Below are 16,976 nucleotides of genomic sequence, written 5' to 3' on the forward strand. Positions count from 1 at the left end.
TGGTAGCCAGCGTCTTTTACCACTGAGCTACCCAGGCCCCCGCTGCCCTGCTGTTTTGAGCACAAACGCGTGACGGATGCTTTCTTTCACCCATCTGCGCTATTTTTAGTTGTTGTTACAATTTAAGCTTTGCAAAGGAATTGTTATTGAAGGCTGGGGCAGTTAAAAACACTTTGGTGCGATCGCAAAAACCATGATTAAATAGTTTAAATCATGAATATTTCATGACTGACATGCTGACACCCTGTTTACACCGGGCGTGTCTGTTGACGCGACGCGATGCCACAGCTTGAGGCTGTCTACACCGGGCACGACGACACAAACTTTCTAAACTGTTTATTTGTGTTGTTGGCAGTAGTAGCACCAGTGCGTGAAGAGCAAAATGGAATGGGACATCTGTTTACTGTCGGCACAACGTGACGCGCCGCAACGGAGGCTTCCATGGTAGACAGCGTAATTTATTACATCTATATTTATTATATACGATCTGTTCAGTCGTAACACCAATTTGTAGGTGAACCCAGAAGTCTAATTCACCATGGGTTCCCTCTGGATTTTCCTGTGTTTTTATAATGGGTTTTTTTAACTTGTGTGTAAAATTAGGTCTGTGGTACACATTTCTTGACGATACGTGGACATTTGTTTCGACAACATAAATTACACACAGTCATACCTCACAGGAATTTTGAAGCCGCCGTGCATTTAAAAAAAAAAAGTATGTAATTCAAAACTCGGCTTCAAAATTCACATTTGAGGTATGACTGTGTGTAATTTATGTTGTAGAACAAAATGTCCACGTATCGTCAAGTAATGTGTACCACAGACCTTTTAAAAAAAAAAAAAAAAACATAAAAACCCATAGGAAAATCCAGATGGAACCCATGGCGAATTCTCTACTGGGACTACAAGCTGAACGCGATGCGACTCCCACATCTGGTGTAGACAGGGTGTGAGTTTTAACAGTTGTGCTTGAGATGAACAGTTTAATATATTCGGATGCAATGTGTTGGATGTGCGTTATGTGTAAACCCTGACATTTAGTTTTATAATGTTGGTTCATTCTCTTCCGATTGAGTTTCAAAAATGTCTCTATTCGAGGGGCTGCACGATGTTAGCTAATTAGAACAGTGGACATTTACATTTTAGTTTAAAGGAGGCGCTTAGGCCAAAACCAAGTGTTTCAGACATAGGGCCAGAGACAGGGTGGAAAATGATCATATATTACTAAATAATGACTGTTTTAATGAAATAAAATCTTTACTAACATTATCAGTGGTTCTCAGGGAAGATAATATATCTATTTAAAAAAAGAGCATTTCATGACCCCTTTAAAGGAATATTCCATTTTCAATACAAGTTGTACTCAGTCAACAGCATTTGTGGATTAATGTTCATTACCAAAAACTTGCCCTTCCTTTTCTTTAAAAAAAGCAAAAATCTGGGTTCCAGTGAGGCACTTATAATGGAAGTGAATGGGGGAAGTAAAGTGAATGTTAAAATACTCACTATTTCAAAAGTATAGCCTAAAGACATAAACAATATGCATATTAACATGATTTTAGTGTGATAACATCGCTTACTAACCTTTTCTGTGTAAAGTTATAGCCAATTTTACAACTTTGTTGTCACGATGATGTAATGTCAACAAACCCTAAAATGACTGTAAAAATGACTATACTTTACAGCTCAAAGAATACATGAGTTTTAACAGAAGAATTCATGTAAGTGCTTTTATAAAATTATAAGCTCCACATTACTGCCTTTATACTAGGGCTGTCAATTGATTCATATATTTTTTTTTTTTTTTTAATAATTACATGGTATGCTGATTAATTAATAGAATTAATCGCAATTAATTGCATACATAAATATTTGCTGAGAAAGCCCCTCAAATAACAATAATTCAATATATAATGATTAAATAATTATAAATAACAAATATTATAAAAAATAATAATACAGATAATTAAAATGCATTACATTATTTTGACACAAGTGAAGCATCAAAAAAAGACAATACAAAAGTGGCTTTAGATTTTTTATGCAATATGTTTATTTCCATATTTCTAAACATAAGCCTATCAATGGCCTACAGTTCACAGCAATCCATTTTCAGCAGTCAGTCTGAGATTTATTATAAATTATAATAAATAAATAATATATATTTGCACTCTATCAAGCTGTGTTTGAACGCAAGAATGTGTTCTCATCATGTGTTGTCTGCTTTCGGTAAGTGTGGTTTCGGTTTGTTATCTGTCTGTATAAGCTGCACGTTGCCTATTAAGCAAGTTTTGCTTACTGCCCCTGAAAAAACAGGTGGTACTCCATGCTTGAATTGCTCATATGGAAGGTATATTCCTTATTACAGTCCAGGGGCATGATTAATTGTGTTAATCATGAGCTAAACTAGTAGTGAACCTGGAATATTCCTTTAAGGCACGTTCTTTCTGCACAACATGCATGGATGTCATTATTTGACATACAAATCATAATAATGGTGACAACCAAGAACAACATACAAAGTATAAGATGAGCTCTGAATAATCATAAAATTGCAAATAACTGCAAGTTACAACAATTACATTAACAGCAGCATAAATAAAATCGGCAAACAGTAAAGCTATGATAATTTATTCATACCGCAGTGCATTACTGGGAACTGGAGCGCGGCTTCTTATCACAGTATTATTAGACTTGCTGAATAATACTCACGCCTGACAGAAATTAAGAAAATAAGTCTTTGTGGAAAATATTACATTGTGGCTATTTGAACCTTTCAGGCTTACTTTTTTTTTTTTTTAAAGGATGGCAAATACAGCACTTGTCAAAGCATAGGGCTTATCACGTTTTCTCATGAATAATCTGGAAAAGGAATTCAGACAGTGCAGAGATAAAGATGCAACAAACTCGGAGTGAAAATATGAGCGATTAATTTGCAAAATAACCAAACTATCCTTTCTGCAACTATCTGCAATTTAAGATATATGTTTATACTTTACATATATTTATATATTTATTTTTTGTTTTTAAGGTTTTGTGTCAGCACTGTCCTGCGCGACATACGTCTAACAGCATTTTCTGAACTTGTATAGCTGTAATTATTATACTTGTCATTTCCATGACCTCATGTTAACTGAGACACTAGTTTATTTTCACTTCTAGAAAAAAAGTTGAAAGGTGATTTAAAATTTTACAAAAACTTGAAGAAAATGGTGAAGAAATGCTGACTTGTCACAGCACCTAAAATACACACTTTCCCTTGTACTTGCATGTACATTTTAGCCTAATATCTGCATGTTGGGGGAAAAAAAGGTTCTCAGACATGTTAATTGTCTGAGCTATTAAGTGCTTATTTTTAGTGCCTTCTCTTCAAATCCACACATCAAATTAGCCTTTTTTTAATAGATTTTTTAAAGTTATGACAATTTTCGCACTGAAACCACACACCCAACACGCGGTCAACCAACAGATAAACAAGACAGGACCAACATTGCAGGAGGTGAAACTGATCTATAAGGGCGCGGTCCAGGATGTCCCGAGCCGGGACCCAACATTTCTCCTCAGGTCCATAACCCTCCCAGTCAACCAGGTGTTGGAACCCTCTGCCCCTCCGCCTGACGTCGCTCAGTCTCCTGACCGTGTACATCAGAGAGACCTCAACAAGATGTGGAGGGGGTGGGACGGGTGTGGTGGGGCGTAATTCAGAACGTAAAACAGGTTTGATTTTGGAGACGTGGAAAACGGGGTGAATGCGCTTGAGATAAGGAGGTAGTTTGAGACGGACCACCACCGGACTAATGACCTTGGCGATGGGAAACGGCCCGATAAACTTGGGACCCAGCTTACGTGAGGGGAGTTGGAGCGGGATGTCCTTAGAGGACAGCTAAACCTTCTGCCCGCACAAGTAAGCTGGGGCCTTAGCCCGGTGCCGGTCCGCTGACTTATTAACGCGAGCGCCAATCCATAAGAGGGCTTCTCTGGTGGCTTTCCAGGTGTGTTGGCACCTCTGGATAAAGGCATGGGTGGACGGAACCTTTATATCAGGTTTTTGTGCAGGGAACTGTGCTGATAACCGAGGCTGCATTGGAAGGGTGATAACCCCGTAGACAATGACTGCAAGGAGTTGTGGGCGTACTCGACCCAGACTAAATGATCGCTCCAAGAAGACGGATTATGGGAGGCCTCGCAGCGCAGGGCCTTTTCTAGCTCCTGATTCACCCGCTCTGCTTGCCCATTTGTCTGGGTTTATTTGGCAGTTGGAGGAACCCGGCTAGGGGTTCACAGGATGAATTATTAGTCGCACAAATGGGGCAAGTGGTTACGAATCACCCTACGTCCCATGCTAGTGATGGACACCAGAATCCTGTCTAATGAGTGTCTGGGTGTGAGTCGCCCCTGGATGACAAGCGACATTGAATGAGTGACCCCACTGTAGGACGTGCGTCCAAACAGATCACGAAAACAAATAACCAGCCTCAGCCCGCAGGGACTAACAAATGTCAGTGCATGTGGAGGTGAGGTCCATCAGAGGTGCGGCTAGTTGACTGTCGTTCCTTATAAATCTCAGATAAAAATTAGCGAAACCTCTGCAATGCCTTGCGAGAACCTGGGGTTGGCCAATCGGAGACGGCTCTAACCTTAGCCGGGTCCATGCGCACTCCCTCGGATGAAACGATGAACCCCTGGAACGGAATTGACTAAGCGTGAAGAAGAGCCGATTCTCTAGCAGTCGCTGAAGCACCTGCCTTTGTGGATTGAGTGATGACGGACAGTGGCGTGCCACTTAGGGTATGGGTGGTGATGGGTTTATCCAACTGAACTATAGGAAGTTGCCATTTAGAAGCCAATTCGAAATCCATAAAGTTCCCTTCAGCTCCGGAATCAACCAAGGCAGAAACCGTGTGACAGGCAGATCCATACTGCAGCCGGGCCGGGAGAAGCGTCCGAAGTCCAGGGGTTTTATCCAGTGGTGTAGTGCTCGCCAGTAACCCCTTTCCTACTGACGTGTGATGTCTTTTACCGGACAGGAAGCAGAGAGATGATCAGAACGAGCACAACAAAAACATAGTCCATTAACGGGATGTCGCTGTTTCTTCCTACATGTGATATGGCTTCTAGTGACTTGCACCGGCTCAATGTCGGGCCATGATACTGGTGAGTTGGCTGAAGAAGCAGACCGAGTAGGAGGATCAGCTGCCAGGGTAGGTGGAAAGCAGTGTTGATGGTGGCTACGGCATAGGGTCAGGCGTTGATTGACTCGGATAGCCAGATCCACCAAGTCATCAAAGTGCGGAGGCAAATCCAAAGAGTAAATCTCGTCCAGAATGTCGTCGGAAAGACCATGCAGAAATCGATCCCACATAGCATGGTCATTCCACTCACGACGCAGCTAGGATGCGAAATTCAATCGCATAATCTGAGACTCGTCAATCTCCTCGAGAAAGCCCAGATAAGACCCTCGCCGCCTCCTGACCTTGCACGAGTGATCAAACACTTGGCAGAGCTCCATGGTAAAGGCATGATAGGAAGCGCAGCAGGGATGTCTGTTGTCCCACATGGCAGTTCCCCATTCGCCAGCCCTTCCCTTCCGTAATTACACAAGCCGCCTTCATCGTATCCGATGCAAAAGTGGAGGGCTGTAACGTGAAGAACAGGGAACATTGCAAAAGGAATGCGTATTCAGCCTCACCTGAATACGGGACTGGAGGGGGAATGCGTACTTCAAAGCGTTCAGGAACCAGGGGAACCGCCGGTAAGGAAGCTTCCTGAGAGGGGCCAGCATCAGGACATAGGCAGAGTTGCTGCACAACGGAGGTGAGCTCGGCGAGCTGCAAAGCCATCATCTCCAGAGCCCGGTTCGAAGCAGAGATTTGATCCTGCTGATGTCCCAGCAAAGCTCCCTGCTGAGAGAGGACGGAGCGAAAAGTGGATTCCTCCGCCGTGGCCGCGCACAATCAATGTTCCCATGGAAACGCTGATCGTGCCTGCCGGCCTCGCCTGCGAGACTTGAGGGAGAGAAAATGACAAAACAAACCGGCAAACTCACCGGAACCGTGACATTTGGTGGTCCACTCTATTGTGTTAGTTTAAACTTCTGAGTGGAACTGTGCAAGTGATAATGTTCTTAATGTTCAAGAAAATGTTCTTAGGAATAGAGTGTTTGATTAAGATAAATTCCCATTATTTCAGGACAAAACCCTATAGTAAATAAACTGACCCTTTTACAAACACTAGCAGTCAATAAATATATATATATATATATATATATATATATTAAAGAAAATATCCAACACAACTTGCTTGTCCTTTAACCCTTTAAGCTCGGATGGACCCGCCAGTGCAAAACACAAATTGTCAGTATTTTAATAATTACAGTCTTGACCAACATAAAATAGGTGTAGTTTGAAAGCTTAGAATCTCTACTTTTCAATGCATGCAGGCATTATGACCAAAACTGAACAAGTGCTTTGAAATTTGCAGACAAATCAGAAGTGTTCTGTTTTGATCATTTATATATAAAAAATTGCACTGTACATATCAGTAAAAACATAACACTTACCAAACAGCCATGTGTCATATGTTGTTGGAAAGCTCTCAGTGTAGAATACAACCAGCCTATTTGTTTTACTCACAGACAAAAAATATAGCCAGTAATAGCTAAGTATATGTCTTTGACAATTATGTTGGTGTTGCTTATATGCAGCGTTTTTGCTCATAACTTCACGAAAAATACACGGAACATAAAATATCACATAGCATTAGAGGAGGTGATTATATTTTAAATGAGCCCACACTCAAGGTAATCAGATGCACCGATCATTAGATAATCCCACAATGTTACATATGGCCACCAGGAGATGGCACCAAGTAAATGACACAAACTCAATAATACAGACTCATCGAGTCAAAAGGTGCTCATTCTGTGAAATCTTATTACTAAAATCATGTCTCCATGCTATGCATACTTTTAGTCATTGTTGTGTTTGCATCTGTAATTAGTTCTTATGTACAATTATTATGTTTATTTGTTTGGAGAGGCTTTTGGACACATGGAGACTTTTTTGGACAGTATGATAAATTATTTTTGTAATGCTATAACTTTTGATTGCTTTATCGTATCAACAATTTTTTCTCAGATACAGTTGACGTGATTGGAAACAAAACAAAAGCAGTTTATTGGAGCCATCTTAGTTGTCAAATCAGAAAAATGGTCAATTTTTTTGTGAATTTTTTTCATCAGTTTCTTAGGCTCAGAATGTATCATAATCTATATCATTAAAAAAAAAACGGAAAATGTTTTCTTCACAATGATACCAAACACTTGACCCTCATTTTTTTTATTTTTTTTATGAGTCCTTTAATTTTGGGTATGCCACTGGAACAGGACATCTTTAAAAACACATTCAGAGCTTAAAGGGTTAACAGCTTTTACCTCAGTGGAACATTTACCGTAAGGATCCTACTGTAAGATGTGTATTTTCTTTTTTTTATGTTGCGACATACAGTGGGGACCAAAAGTATAAGACCACTAATGAAAATGATTCTGTTTTGCCTTTCTAACAGCATAACAATTTGAGTGATGAGTTAAATTGAAAAATTAGCATAACATAATTTCAAAATTCAGAATGTCTTAGCATTTTTTATGTCTCCCTTTTGCTTTAATGACAGTATGGACTCAACATGGTCATGTTATCCAGCACGATTTGATCCAAAATGTTACAAAGAGCATTTTGTGTGCTACAATGGAAGCAAGGAACTCTTGAGTTAACATGGTCAATCCTATAAATTTGCTTATGTATATATATTCATTTTATGTTATAACATTTGTTTTTTTCAGTTTTTAATCTTTTAAAATTACTTTTTTAAATCATGATGTTTCTGTTAAATGCAGTTTTACAGAGAAATGGAGATGCTGTGAGTGACACAATGTCCTGTTTGTCACAAATATACAGGAAAGGAAAAAGGAGCTAAACAATTTAATTGCCATAGAGACTAAACTATATTTTCAAGGCCAGTAAGAAATATTTATGGCCTGTAATTTTTTTTTTTTTTAATTCACAAACCATTGGCAGGTGTGTCAAAAAGTTAGTTTTGGAAGCTGCATACAAACCAAAATTCTATTCTTTGCCTCTGTGTATTAGACTAGGATCCAAGATCAAAAGAGACACTGAAAAAGTTTAACAAGCAGTTACAAGAACAGTTAATGGGCACATCAAAAGACTATTTGTTTTTAAAGGTTTCTTATATTTGAAGCTACTCACCTTGAAGTTTAACTTAGTATTTTCTTTTTTTATGCTGTCTTGGACTTACACTGACACTTAGGGGCATGGATGCAGCATTGTTCAATCACAATAGTTTTTTTTAGTTACTAATGCCATTATGGAAATTCACTATTCACAGTCTGCCAGGATTAACCTAATCCATGAGTAAAAGTGTCCAGTAACAGAACGGATAGTGAGTAGTATTCGGCTGGTCATGTGATCTGACATGGCAGCCCCCATGAGAGGACCCTCTCCATAGAATAAAAGAGCTTTTATAAGTTTACTAAGATGACTGGAGTCTTCTCCTGTGAGTGCTCATGATTTTATACATGTTTCAAAATTACAATTAATTTCTTTAGAAGGAAAACTTTTTTAATGAGGAAATAATTACTGAGTGCACCTTTAATACTAAATACGAAGCAAAAGATAATTAACTAAAAATGTCACACTGTTGTATCAGTTTCTGGTTTAATTCAAGCCGGCTGTCAGCTTTGTCATTCTTAGTATCTGTGCTTCTGCTCTGATGTTGGCAGCTTGTCCCTCTCAGAAACTGTAGTTCTTATCAGTCATATTGCTGTTTCAGATCAAAGGTTCATGGTCATCCAAACGAGGCAAAGGCAACTACAACCCCTACAGCTATGGCAACTTCCTCACTAACTGCTGTGCTGCACTGTGTGGGCCTCTACCACCAAGGTGAGCACAAGACCCCTCTCTTTTTTTGTTCTTTTTTTTTTTGTTCTTTGTTTTTCTAGCAGCATTCAGAATGGAATACTAGAGTACTGCATACTGTGCAGTATGTAAGGGATAATGTACAGTCAGCCGACTGTTATTACAAAATAAACCAGACAGGGTGATCAGGTCTTGTATCACACTGAAGGGTTTATTTTACAATAACAACTGGCTGACTGTACATTTCATGGCTAATAACCAAATAAATGAACAAATGGTCATAAAATACTAATTTGCGTTGAAATTATGTAAGAAGAAATCCCTGAACAGCTGAATTCCACCTCCAGTTTGCATCAGAGTTCTGTTGGTGTTTATATTGTGAAAATGACCCTCTAACTGCTCATTATCCAGTTTTTTACAAGACTATTTGCCATATAAATAAATAAATGGACATGAAACATTGATTTGCATTGAAATTATGAAATTATGTGAGAAGAAGAAAGTGCTGAACAGCTGATTTGCTCCTCCGGTTTGCATCGGAGTTGTGTTGGTGTTAATTTAGTAAATAATGACATCTGACTGCTCAAATATCCAGCTTATTACTAGACTACTTGCAAAATAAACACATAAATGGACATGAAAAAATTATTTTATTAGTTTACTTGTAAAGATCGCACAGTAGTCTGACTCACAATACCTGGATGACCGGTCTGATATGTCTTAATCCCTGTATATGCGTTTGTTACTCAGAAATATCAGACCGCTAGATGGCGCCATTGACCAATCAAAATAGAGTATTCCAAAGAGCCGTGTAATAAGTACTCTAATGCTTAATAGCACAAGAAATTTCACGCGATGCAACTAACAATGTCTGTGATTAGCCACTTGCTGGTAAATGGTTCGATTTCACTCTCCAGTGATTAAATAATACAGTGGTAAAGAAGTTTATGATCCTTTCATTACGGTTTGAGAGTAAAAGTTTGGTTTGACTCATTCTGTGTAATGTGTGTCCTAAGATGAGATCCACGCAATCCATTCATCACTGAATAATGTCTCATTTAATATCCGCTCTGTCCTTTACAGTCAGTTGTTGACCAAAAACAACAACAACAACAATATAGCTGCAAGCAGCAATTACTGGGCCAAGCACCGAAATGGCAAGCATTGCACAGTATTAACCACAACCTAAAGATCACATATGACATAAAGTGCAGACACACACAAAATTAAACACTGCCTCAGGATGGATTTGAACCTACGACTTTCCATTCAACAGGTCGTTGCACAGTCCACTGCACCATAGGGGATTCAAACCCAGGAACCTTGAAACTATAAACTAGTGCTTTAACACACTGAGCCACTCAGTTGACATGCTAGGCTGATGGCAAAGAGACATCGCAAGGTTAGAGTCAGCACACAAGTGTGAATTATCTTTTGAACTATAGGTGGCACTGTCTCAAAACTGCTCAGTTATCCTGAGGACATGATGTTTATGATGCATAAAAATGATCTTTTAATTCTGATAATGCTTTTAAAAGATATATCACTTTTTAATAAAATTCAGTGTGGCAGAGGGACAGCATGTCTGACATGAGAAAATTGGTATCTGCGTGACCTAAGGAATCAAAAGTCACCAACCCCATGATTTAAGGACATATGGTTCAAAATTTACAGGCAGAAATAGCCATTTTTTACATCTATTGACTCATAGGTGGTGCTGTCTCCAAAACTTTGCATGTACCCTCAGATCATGGTCCTGAAGAAACATATCAAGTTTAGTTTCGATAGGACAAACCATGGCCGAGATACAGCCTCGCATCCAGTTTTACATTGACCTCATTAACTTTGCGCTGCCATAACTTTTAAACAAAGGTGAAAATCTAAATTCGTTACTATCATTTCTGTGCAGTAGGGTTGCTCCGATACCAGAATTTTAGCTTCGGTACAATACCAGCCCTGGTACCTCAGTATCGATACTAAATCAATACTATAATCAACAAATAAAAAGCCTCAGATTTTTTATGAAATTACACAGAAAATGACTTGATTAAATAAAGTCTCACAGATACAAATTATGCGTTTTCCTTTTAAATTTTTTTGGATTCCATATTAAATGTTTTAATTAAATGTTATGATCAAATGGTGTTTAATCAAATTGATACATACAGCTTTAATCAAATACAAATATAATAATAATAATTATTTTATTTAAAAAAAAAAAGTAATTTTATTTTTGGTGAAATAAAATGCTTCACAACAGAGCTGCACAGTATTAATGAAAACATTCATGGGAAAAAAAAAAATCTGTGATTACCTGTGGCACAAGGCTGCTATGGCTGAATCACAACATGCTGATAAAACACTTGCATTTGTGATATTGCTTACAAATAATAATAATAATAATAATATAATAATAATAAAACCATTTAATATTATATAATTGTTACGAGTATTATTGCTACTTTTTGAATATTAAATTTTTATACAGTAGTTATATTTTTCTGTCATCAATTTCCCGCATAGAGCTTTCATTTAAGCGGGACTTTTATTTTGACAGACCTTTGAGTTTTTCCTGTTTTTGACGGGTTAGTTATATCAAGCTTCCCATTAATGCTGGGATAATCCCGTTGCAACTCTTGAGCTGAAATCTCCGGGCTGCACCGGAGGAGTTCATTTAAGTCAGTGGTTCTCAACCTTTTTTTGATGAACACCCCCCTACTTCATTCCCCTTACCCCAGCCGCTCAATATTTGTGTTATTTGCTTCATCGATGCATTGCATAATTTTCAAGTTTTGTTAATAAATTCAGCAGGCTTACGCATTATGAATATGAGACCAAACCTTGGGTTTCTTGAATTCAAGCAGATGGAGGGCTATATCTGGGGCCTATAAAATGAAAATGCGAAGACAGAAACTAATAATAAAAGTGATATTTTTTTATATATTTTACATTTGTCTTTTTGAAATTTGTAATTTATTCATTAATTATTTATTTTTATAGTTTTAACAGTGGTATTTGTAACAAGACCATTGTAAACACATGGAAGCATGGATCTTCAATACCATGTTTAGATGTAACATGATTTCTATAAAACAAACTATGGCGTTTTTGTAATTATAAACAGTAGACCTACTCTAAATACATGTAAAACAATAAATACAAAATATAAATATTTATAAGTTGTCATAAAAATGTATTATATTCCCTCACTCCCCTAATGTAGCCTATGACAAATTTAATTCAGCTGAAGTAGTGATATGATCATATTTATTATCAATCTATTTCAGCCTAAAGTACAGTTAGCGTTACGATAGTAAATTCAAAGGTGGTGATGTAGAATTCAATTCTGTGTCGAATTCAAATGGTTTCCGCTTCTCGCGCCTTGCTTCTCATTTGATTCTCACAAAGCTGCGCGTTTAAGAGCTCGCGCTTTCAGAGCTTTGCCCTCACGCTGCTCTGTCCATTGAGCCGTATCCATCTACAGTGCCAAACAGGTGCATTAGCCGAGGTTGTGCCTCTGCCTGTGTATTTGACACTGCTAAACCAGATACTTCAGATACGTCGCTAGACTTCAAAATCAGATGAACTGCGGTACAAATGCGTACCAACCCGTATAACTGAGAACCAACTGATATACTCAGAGTCTACATAAATGTTTTAATGCAAAGAGGAACTTGACAATAGATTTATTATTATGACTGATAAACTTCCCCCATTTGTAACCTAACGCCCCCTCTCTACTAATTTGTTCTCAGCGCCCCCTGGCATCCTTTGACCATCCCCATTGAGAACCCCTGATTTAAGTGTTAACCGTTTATACTCTAAACACACCATGAAAATTAAGCACCAGTAGTGTCTGTTGTGTTTGTGTGAGTGTGTGAGCATGCATGCGCCTGTGTGTGTGAAGCAGATGACGGAGCACAGCGGCACCTCTTGTACATTCTGTAGTGTGCAGCGCATGTGACTGTATAATATTTAATTAAATTACATCCTTCTGCTGTGTAATGATCACACTTAGCCATATCCAGAGGTTTTTTATTTTATTTTCAAACTGTCATTGATTTCATCTCAAAACTTTCACATCTCATATTATTTTGCTAATGACAGCTATTTTAATATGGTACCAAAATTAGCAACAAGATGATATAATACCGTTTAAATTTTTCTGGTATCAAGATACTTCGTTAGTACCGGTAAACCTGCAACCCTATTGTGCGGCTCAGTTTGGAGATGATTTTAAGCCATTATTTGGACAAATCTGACAAAGATTGAAAGATGTGAAACTTTTAAACTGTAAACATCTATATATGGGGGTTCATTTGAATCACTGAGGAGATTGAGAGAGTAATCAGACAAAAAAAAAATGTTTCTAGGACAAACGGTTCAAAAGATACACGCAATAGAAAATTTAATTTTTGGAGTGGTGGTGGCACTATGGAGTTTGTGCTAGAGGTCCCAAATTTTCTATGGGGCTATTCATGACCACCCCTATCAGTGTGCAAAATCATTCATCATTTTCCTATGTACCGTTCTATGGTTGCCATAGACTCCCACTGGGAGGAAGAAGCAGAATAATAATAATAAATATAGCTGCAAGCAGCAATTACAGGGCAAGAATGGCAACCACTGCACAACCAAAGATCTTACAGAGCAAGCACAGATAGCATTACCCCTGGGTGGATTTGAACCCACAATTTTCTGTTTCACAGCTCAGTGTGCTATTCACTACACCACATTGCCAGTCAACAAAGGGGCATACCAAGCTTAGATGAATCACAGCCAAGCACAGCTTCTACCATGATCATACTACCTTTTTTTTTTAAACATCCAAGCACAATAGTCAATATTATTGACTTTGTATTCATGTAACTTTTCAACAGAGATCAAATTCAGAATTTGATTGTGGAACAGTCCAGCAACCATTCATTAAGCAATATACAAAAATCACCAGAACTTTTTACAGAATTACTTGCAAAGGATGGGATTCAAACCCACAACCTTTTGAACTATAAGCCAGTGCTTTAACACACTGAGCCGTTTAGTTGACATGTCTGCTAAGTGGCACAGAGACTTCCTGAGGTTAAAGTCAGCACACGAGTGTATGTTATCATCTGAACTATAGGTGGTGCTATCTCCAAACTGCTTAATTATCAGGACATGATGTTGATGAAGCATACCAATTTTCTTTTAAATCTGGCTATGTATTTAATAGATATATAATTTTTTAATAAATGTCAATATGGTGGAGAGGCAGTATGGCCGATATGGGAAAATCTGGTATCGTTGAAATCCTCATGATCCAAGGAATCCACAGACACCAACCTCATGAGTTTAAGACATACGGTTAAAAAGTTACACCTTCGGTGCTTGGCCCCTAATAATAATACTATTGAAAACAATAGGTGACACAGCACCTTCGGTGCTTGGCCCCTTATAATACCAACGGATACAATAGGGCTACGCACCTTTGATGCTTGGCCCCTAAAAAAAACACACATGCAGTCAAGTTGTGACACATACAGTCAACATCATTGTGCGGTTTGATAAAAACATGATTGTAGATTGTGCCTTAAAAAAAAAAAAAAAAAAATTATATATATATATACACACACAAACATACACACACAGGTTACACGGACACGGTAAAGAGGGTAAGCGACTCCTCTCTCGTTAATATGTGCTTAACCAAAATACCTGTGAGACACTCGCTGAACTTCCGCTATTCTCAAAGAGACAGTACCGTTGTTGCACTTGTTCTACATATCAATGTAAATACTTGCAAATAGTACAAATTATACATTTAAACAATAAACATGTAACAATATATATAAGTATGCAATTTCAATAGATCATATTGATTAATGCAATGCATGGCATTTGAACAGTTTTAAAAAAGCTAAAATGTGACCAAAATGATGAAAAACTAATGATAAAATAACATTTTTAAAATGTATATTTTCCCAATGTACCAAGATGGAAGGTCCCCTGTATAATTTACAGCATTAACTGGGAGAGAATAGGAGGTATTATGCTTCATTCTGTTCAACTCAGAAAATTCAAACATGGAAAAGTGTCAGGGAGATGTGCAAATGATTCACTTTCACAAGCAAATAAAAAGCATCTGAGAGTCAAAGTTTCTTCATTACATAGTAATAAAACATGTTTTGCAAACATTTGCATAGACATGTGTACAACACGGTAAATTATACTCGCTTTTGACAATTGTATACCTGCTAAGCTTTTGGATAGTGTTGCGGTTTTGTTTCCTCGTACGTCATTTTCCATGTATCGGGCATTGGAATGCTTTTATGGTCGGAGATTGGAGATATCAAGTTGGAATAACCGACATCTGACATTGGCAACATAGTATGTCAATGTGGAGCATGCAACAATAAATGTTTCAAAAGTATGCTGTATTATTGTCTCATGACATTAGCAACATCCAGTTATCATCTAGGAAATAACACTGCATTACTAATTTAGCATTTATTAAACATTTCTTTTATTGCAATTTTATTCAGACAAATAACATAAATGCAGACCAATATTAACAACAATTTAATATTCCCACACCCTCCCCTAACATCTCATCTTTCAGTACAGAAAAGTATTGCATTCAGAATATTGGACATAGAACTAGAGACATGTAGAAGTGATTAATTTAGTATTTTTCATCCAATTTTGTGTGAACATGTTGTAACTTTTGGCAGTCCATCAAATAATAAGTCAAGAAAGATATGTTGATTTTTACACTGTGTTTGCCCGTGCAAAACTTTCTGTCACAATGCTAGGGTGTTGTGAGTGGTTTTTAGTGTACTGATATGTGTTTGCTAGTGTAGTTTGTTTTGCTTGCCCTCAAGTCTTTAGGACTTTCTGTTCCCTTGATACGGCTCAGACCCCTCCTTCATTGTACGTTTTTTTTTTCAATGTAGGGATTATTTCACCTGTTTGCAAGGAGAAAATTGTAAGTCAGCATGCCACATGATTTGGGGTATCATTCATTCATGTCCATAGCACAAACAGTACAGGATGACATACAGTACATACCAAAGTTTATTATTTAAAGGGATAGTCAGTGACGTGAGGCCCCAAACAACCATTTTGGCCCCAAGCCCCAATTTTTGCATCATAGACAACATTCGTAGCAGTATTGTAACAGTAAACATACAAGGTACAGCGGCCCATCAGCACACTAGAGCAGAAGGGGGAAAAAACATTGCTGTTTATCAAGTGCTGAAATTTGCTAGGTGCAGAACAATCTGGAATAGTGTTAAACATTACCTTTTTGCAACCTGAACTTGTTCAGAATGTTAAATCTTTGTGACACTTGCACTAAAAACAATCAAGATGCAGCTTAATGCAGGTCTCTCGACATGCATTTTTGAGACCTGATGTTCTTTTTAACTTGACACAGTGTCTAAAAATGTGCCGGTCCTGCGTGAGACACTGAAGAAATAGCGAAACGTGGTGCAGCAGGTATGGTCATTCGTCCAGTGTGTGTTTACAAAGGAAAAACATGTAAAAACAGACCAGACGCACGCAAAAACACATTCAGTGTGAACAGCCCCTAACACATCCGTTCGTGCGTACGTGAGTGAGCGCGTGGGCAAAACAAGTTCGGAAGGACTGTATATTTTTTCATAAATTAAATTACAAACCCAATCACAAACTCCTACTTGAAAAACTGACTTAAAAACCCGGCGGACCTCTAACGTGAATCGCTCTGAGAGCACTGACAACAGCGTATTCGTGCCGCAAGCGTACCCAAAACAACGTCATCCCTCAAGCGATATTTGCCGAGCTTTCCTTTTTCCCTGATGTCAGGGGCCACACGCAATTGCATGGTGGTTAAAACCACTACTGGGGATAGTTCACCCAAAAATGAAAATTCAGTCATTGTTTACTCACCCCTGTGTTGATATAACCCTATAGGACTTTCTTTTTCTTAAAACAAATGAAAAAATTGTGAAATTTTTTTTTGCTCAGTGATGTCATACAATGGCAATTTATGGTGACTACCTCTTCAAGCTTCAAAAGAATGCAAAA

At 38.0% G+C, this 16,976-nt stretch overlaps 2 protein-coding genes across 7 annotated transcripts in view; one reads left to right on the forward strand and one right to left on the reverse strand.

Moving 5' to 3' along the window:
• The window catches only part of LOC127409901 (palmitoyltransferase ZDHHC14-like), a 57,280-nt gene that overhangs the window by 21,852 nt on the left and 18,452 nt on the right, over positions 1-16,976 (forward strand). For all 4 annotated transcript variants that reach the window (XM_051644863.1, XM_051644865.1, XM_051644864.1 and 1 more), the window contains exon 7: positions 8,845-8,954. In XM_051644863.1, coding sequence (XP_051500823.1) covers positions 8,845-8,954 — 110 coding nt within the window. The remainder of the gene's footprint in view (positions 1-8,844; positions 8,955-16,976) is intronic.
• LOC127409912 (galectin-8-like) overlaps positions 15,441-16,976 on the reverse strand; it is a 41,880-nt gene continuing 40,344 nt past the window's right edge. Inside the window, exons 11-12 of one of the 3 annotated variants that reach the window (XM_051644883.1) lie at positions 15,978-16,122; positions 15,441-15,874 (exon numbers count right to left, since the gene is read on the reverse strand). The gene's annotated coding sequence lies outside the window, so the exon portion shown is untranslated. Of the gene's footprint in view, positions 16,123-16,976 lie in introns of all 3 variants that reach the window. The other 2 variants (XM_051644885.1, XM_051644882.1) reach the window with 2 other exon arrangements.

This window comes from Myxocyprinus asiaticus, chromosome 19, assembly GCF_019703515.2.
Source record: "Myxocyprinus asiaticus isolate MX2 ecotype Aquarium Trade chromosome 19, UBuf_Myxa_2, whole genome shotgun sequence".
Taxonomy (NCBI): domain Eukaryota; kingdom Metazoa; phylum Chordata; class Actinopteri; order Cypriniformes; family Catostomidae; genus Myxocyprinus; species Myxocyprinus asiaticus.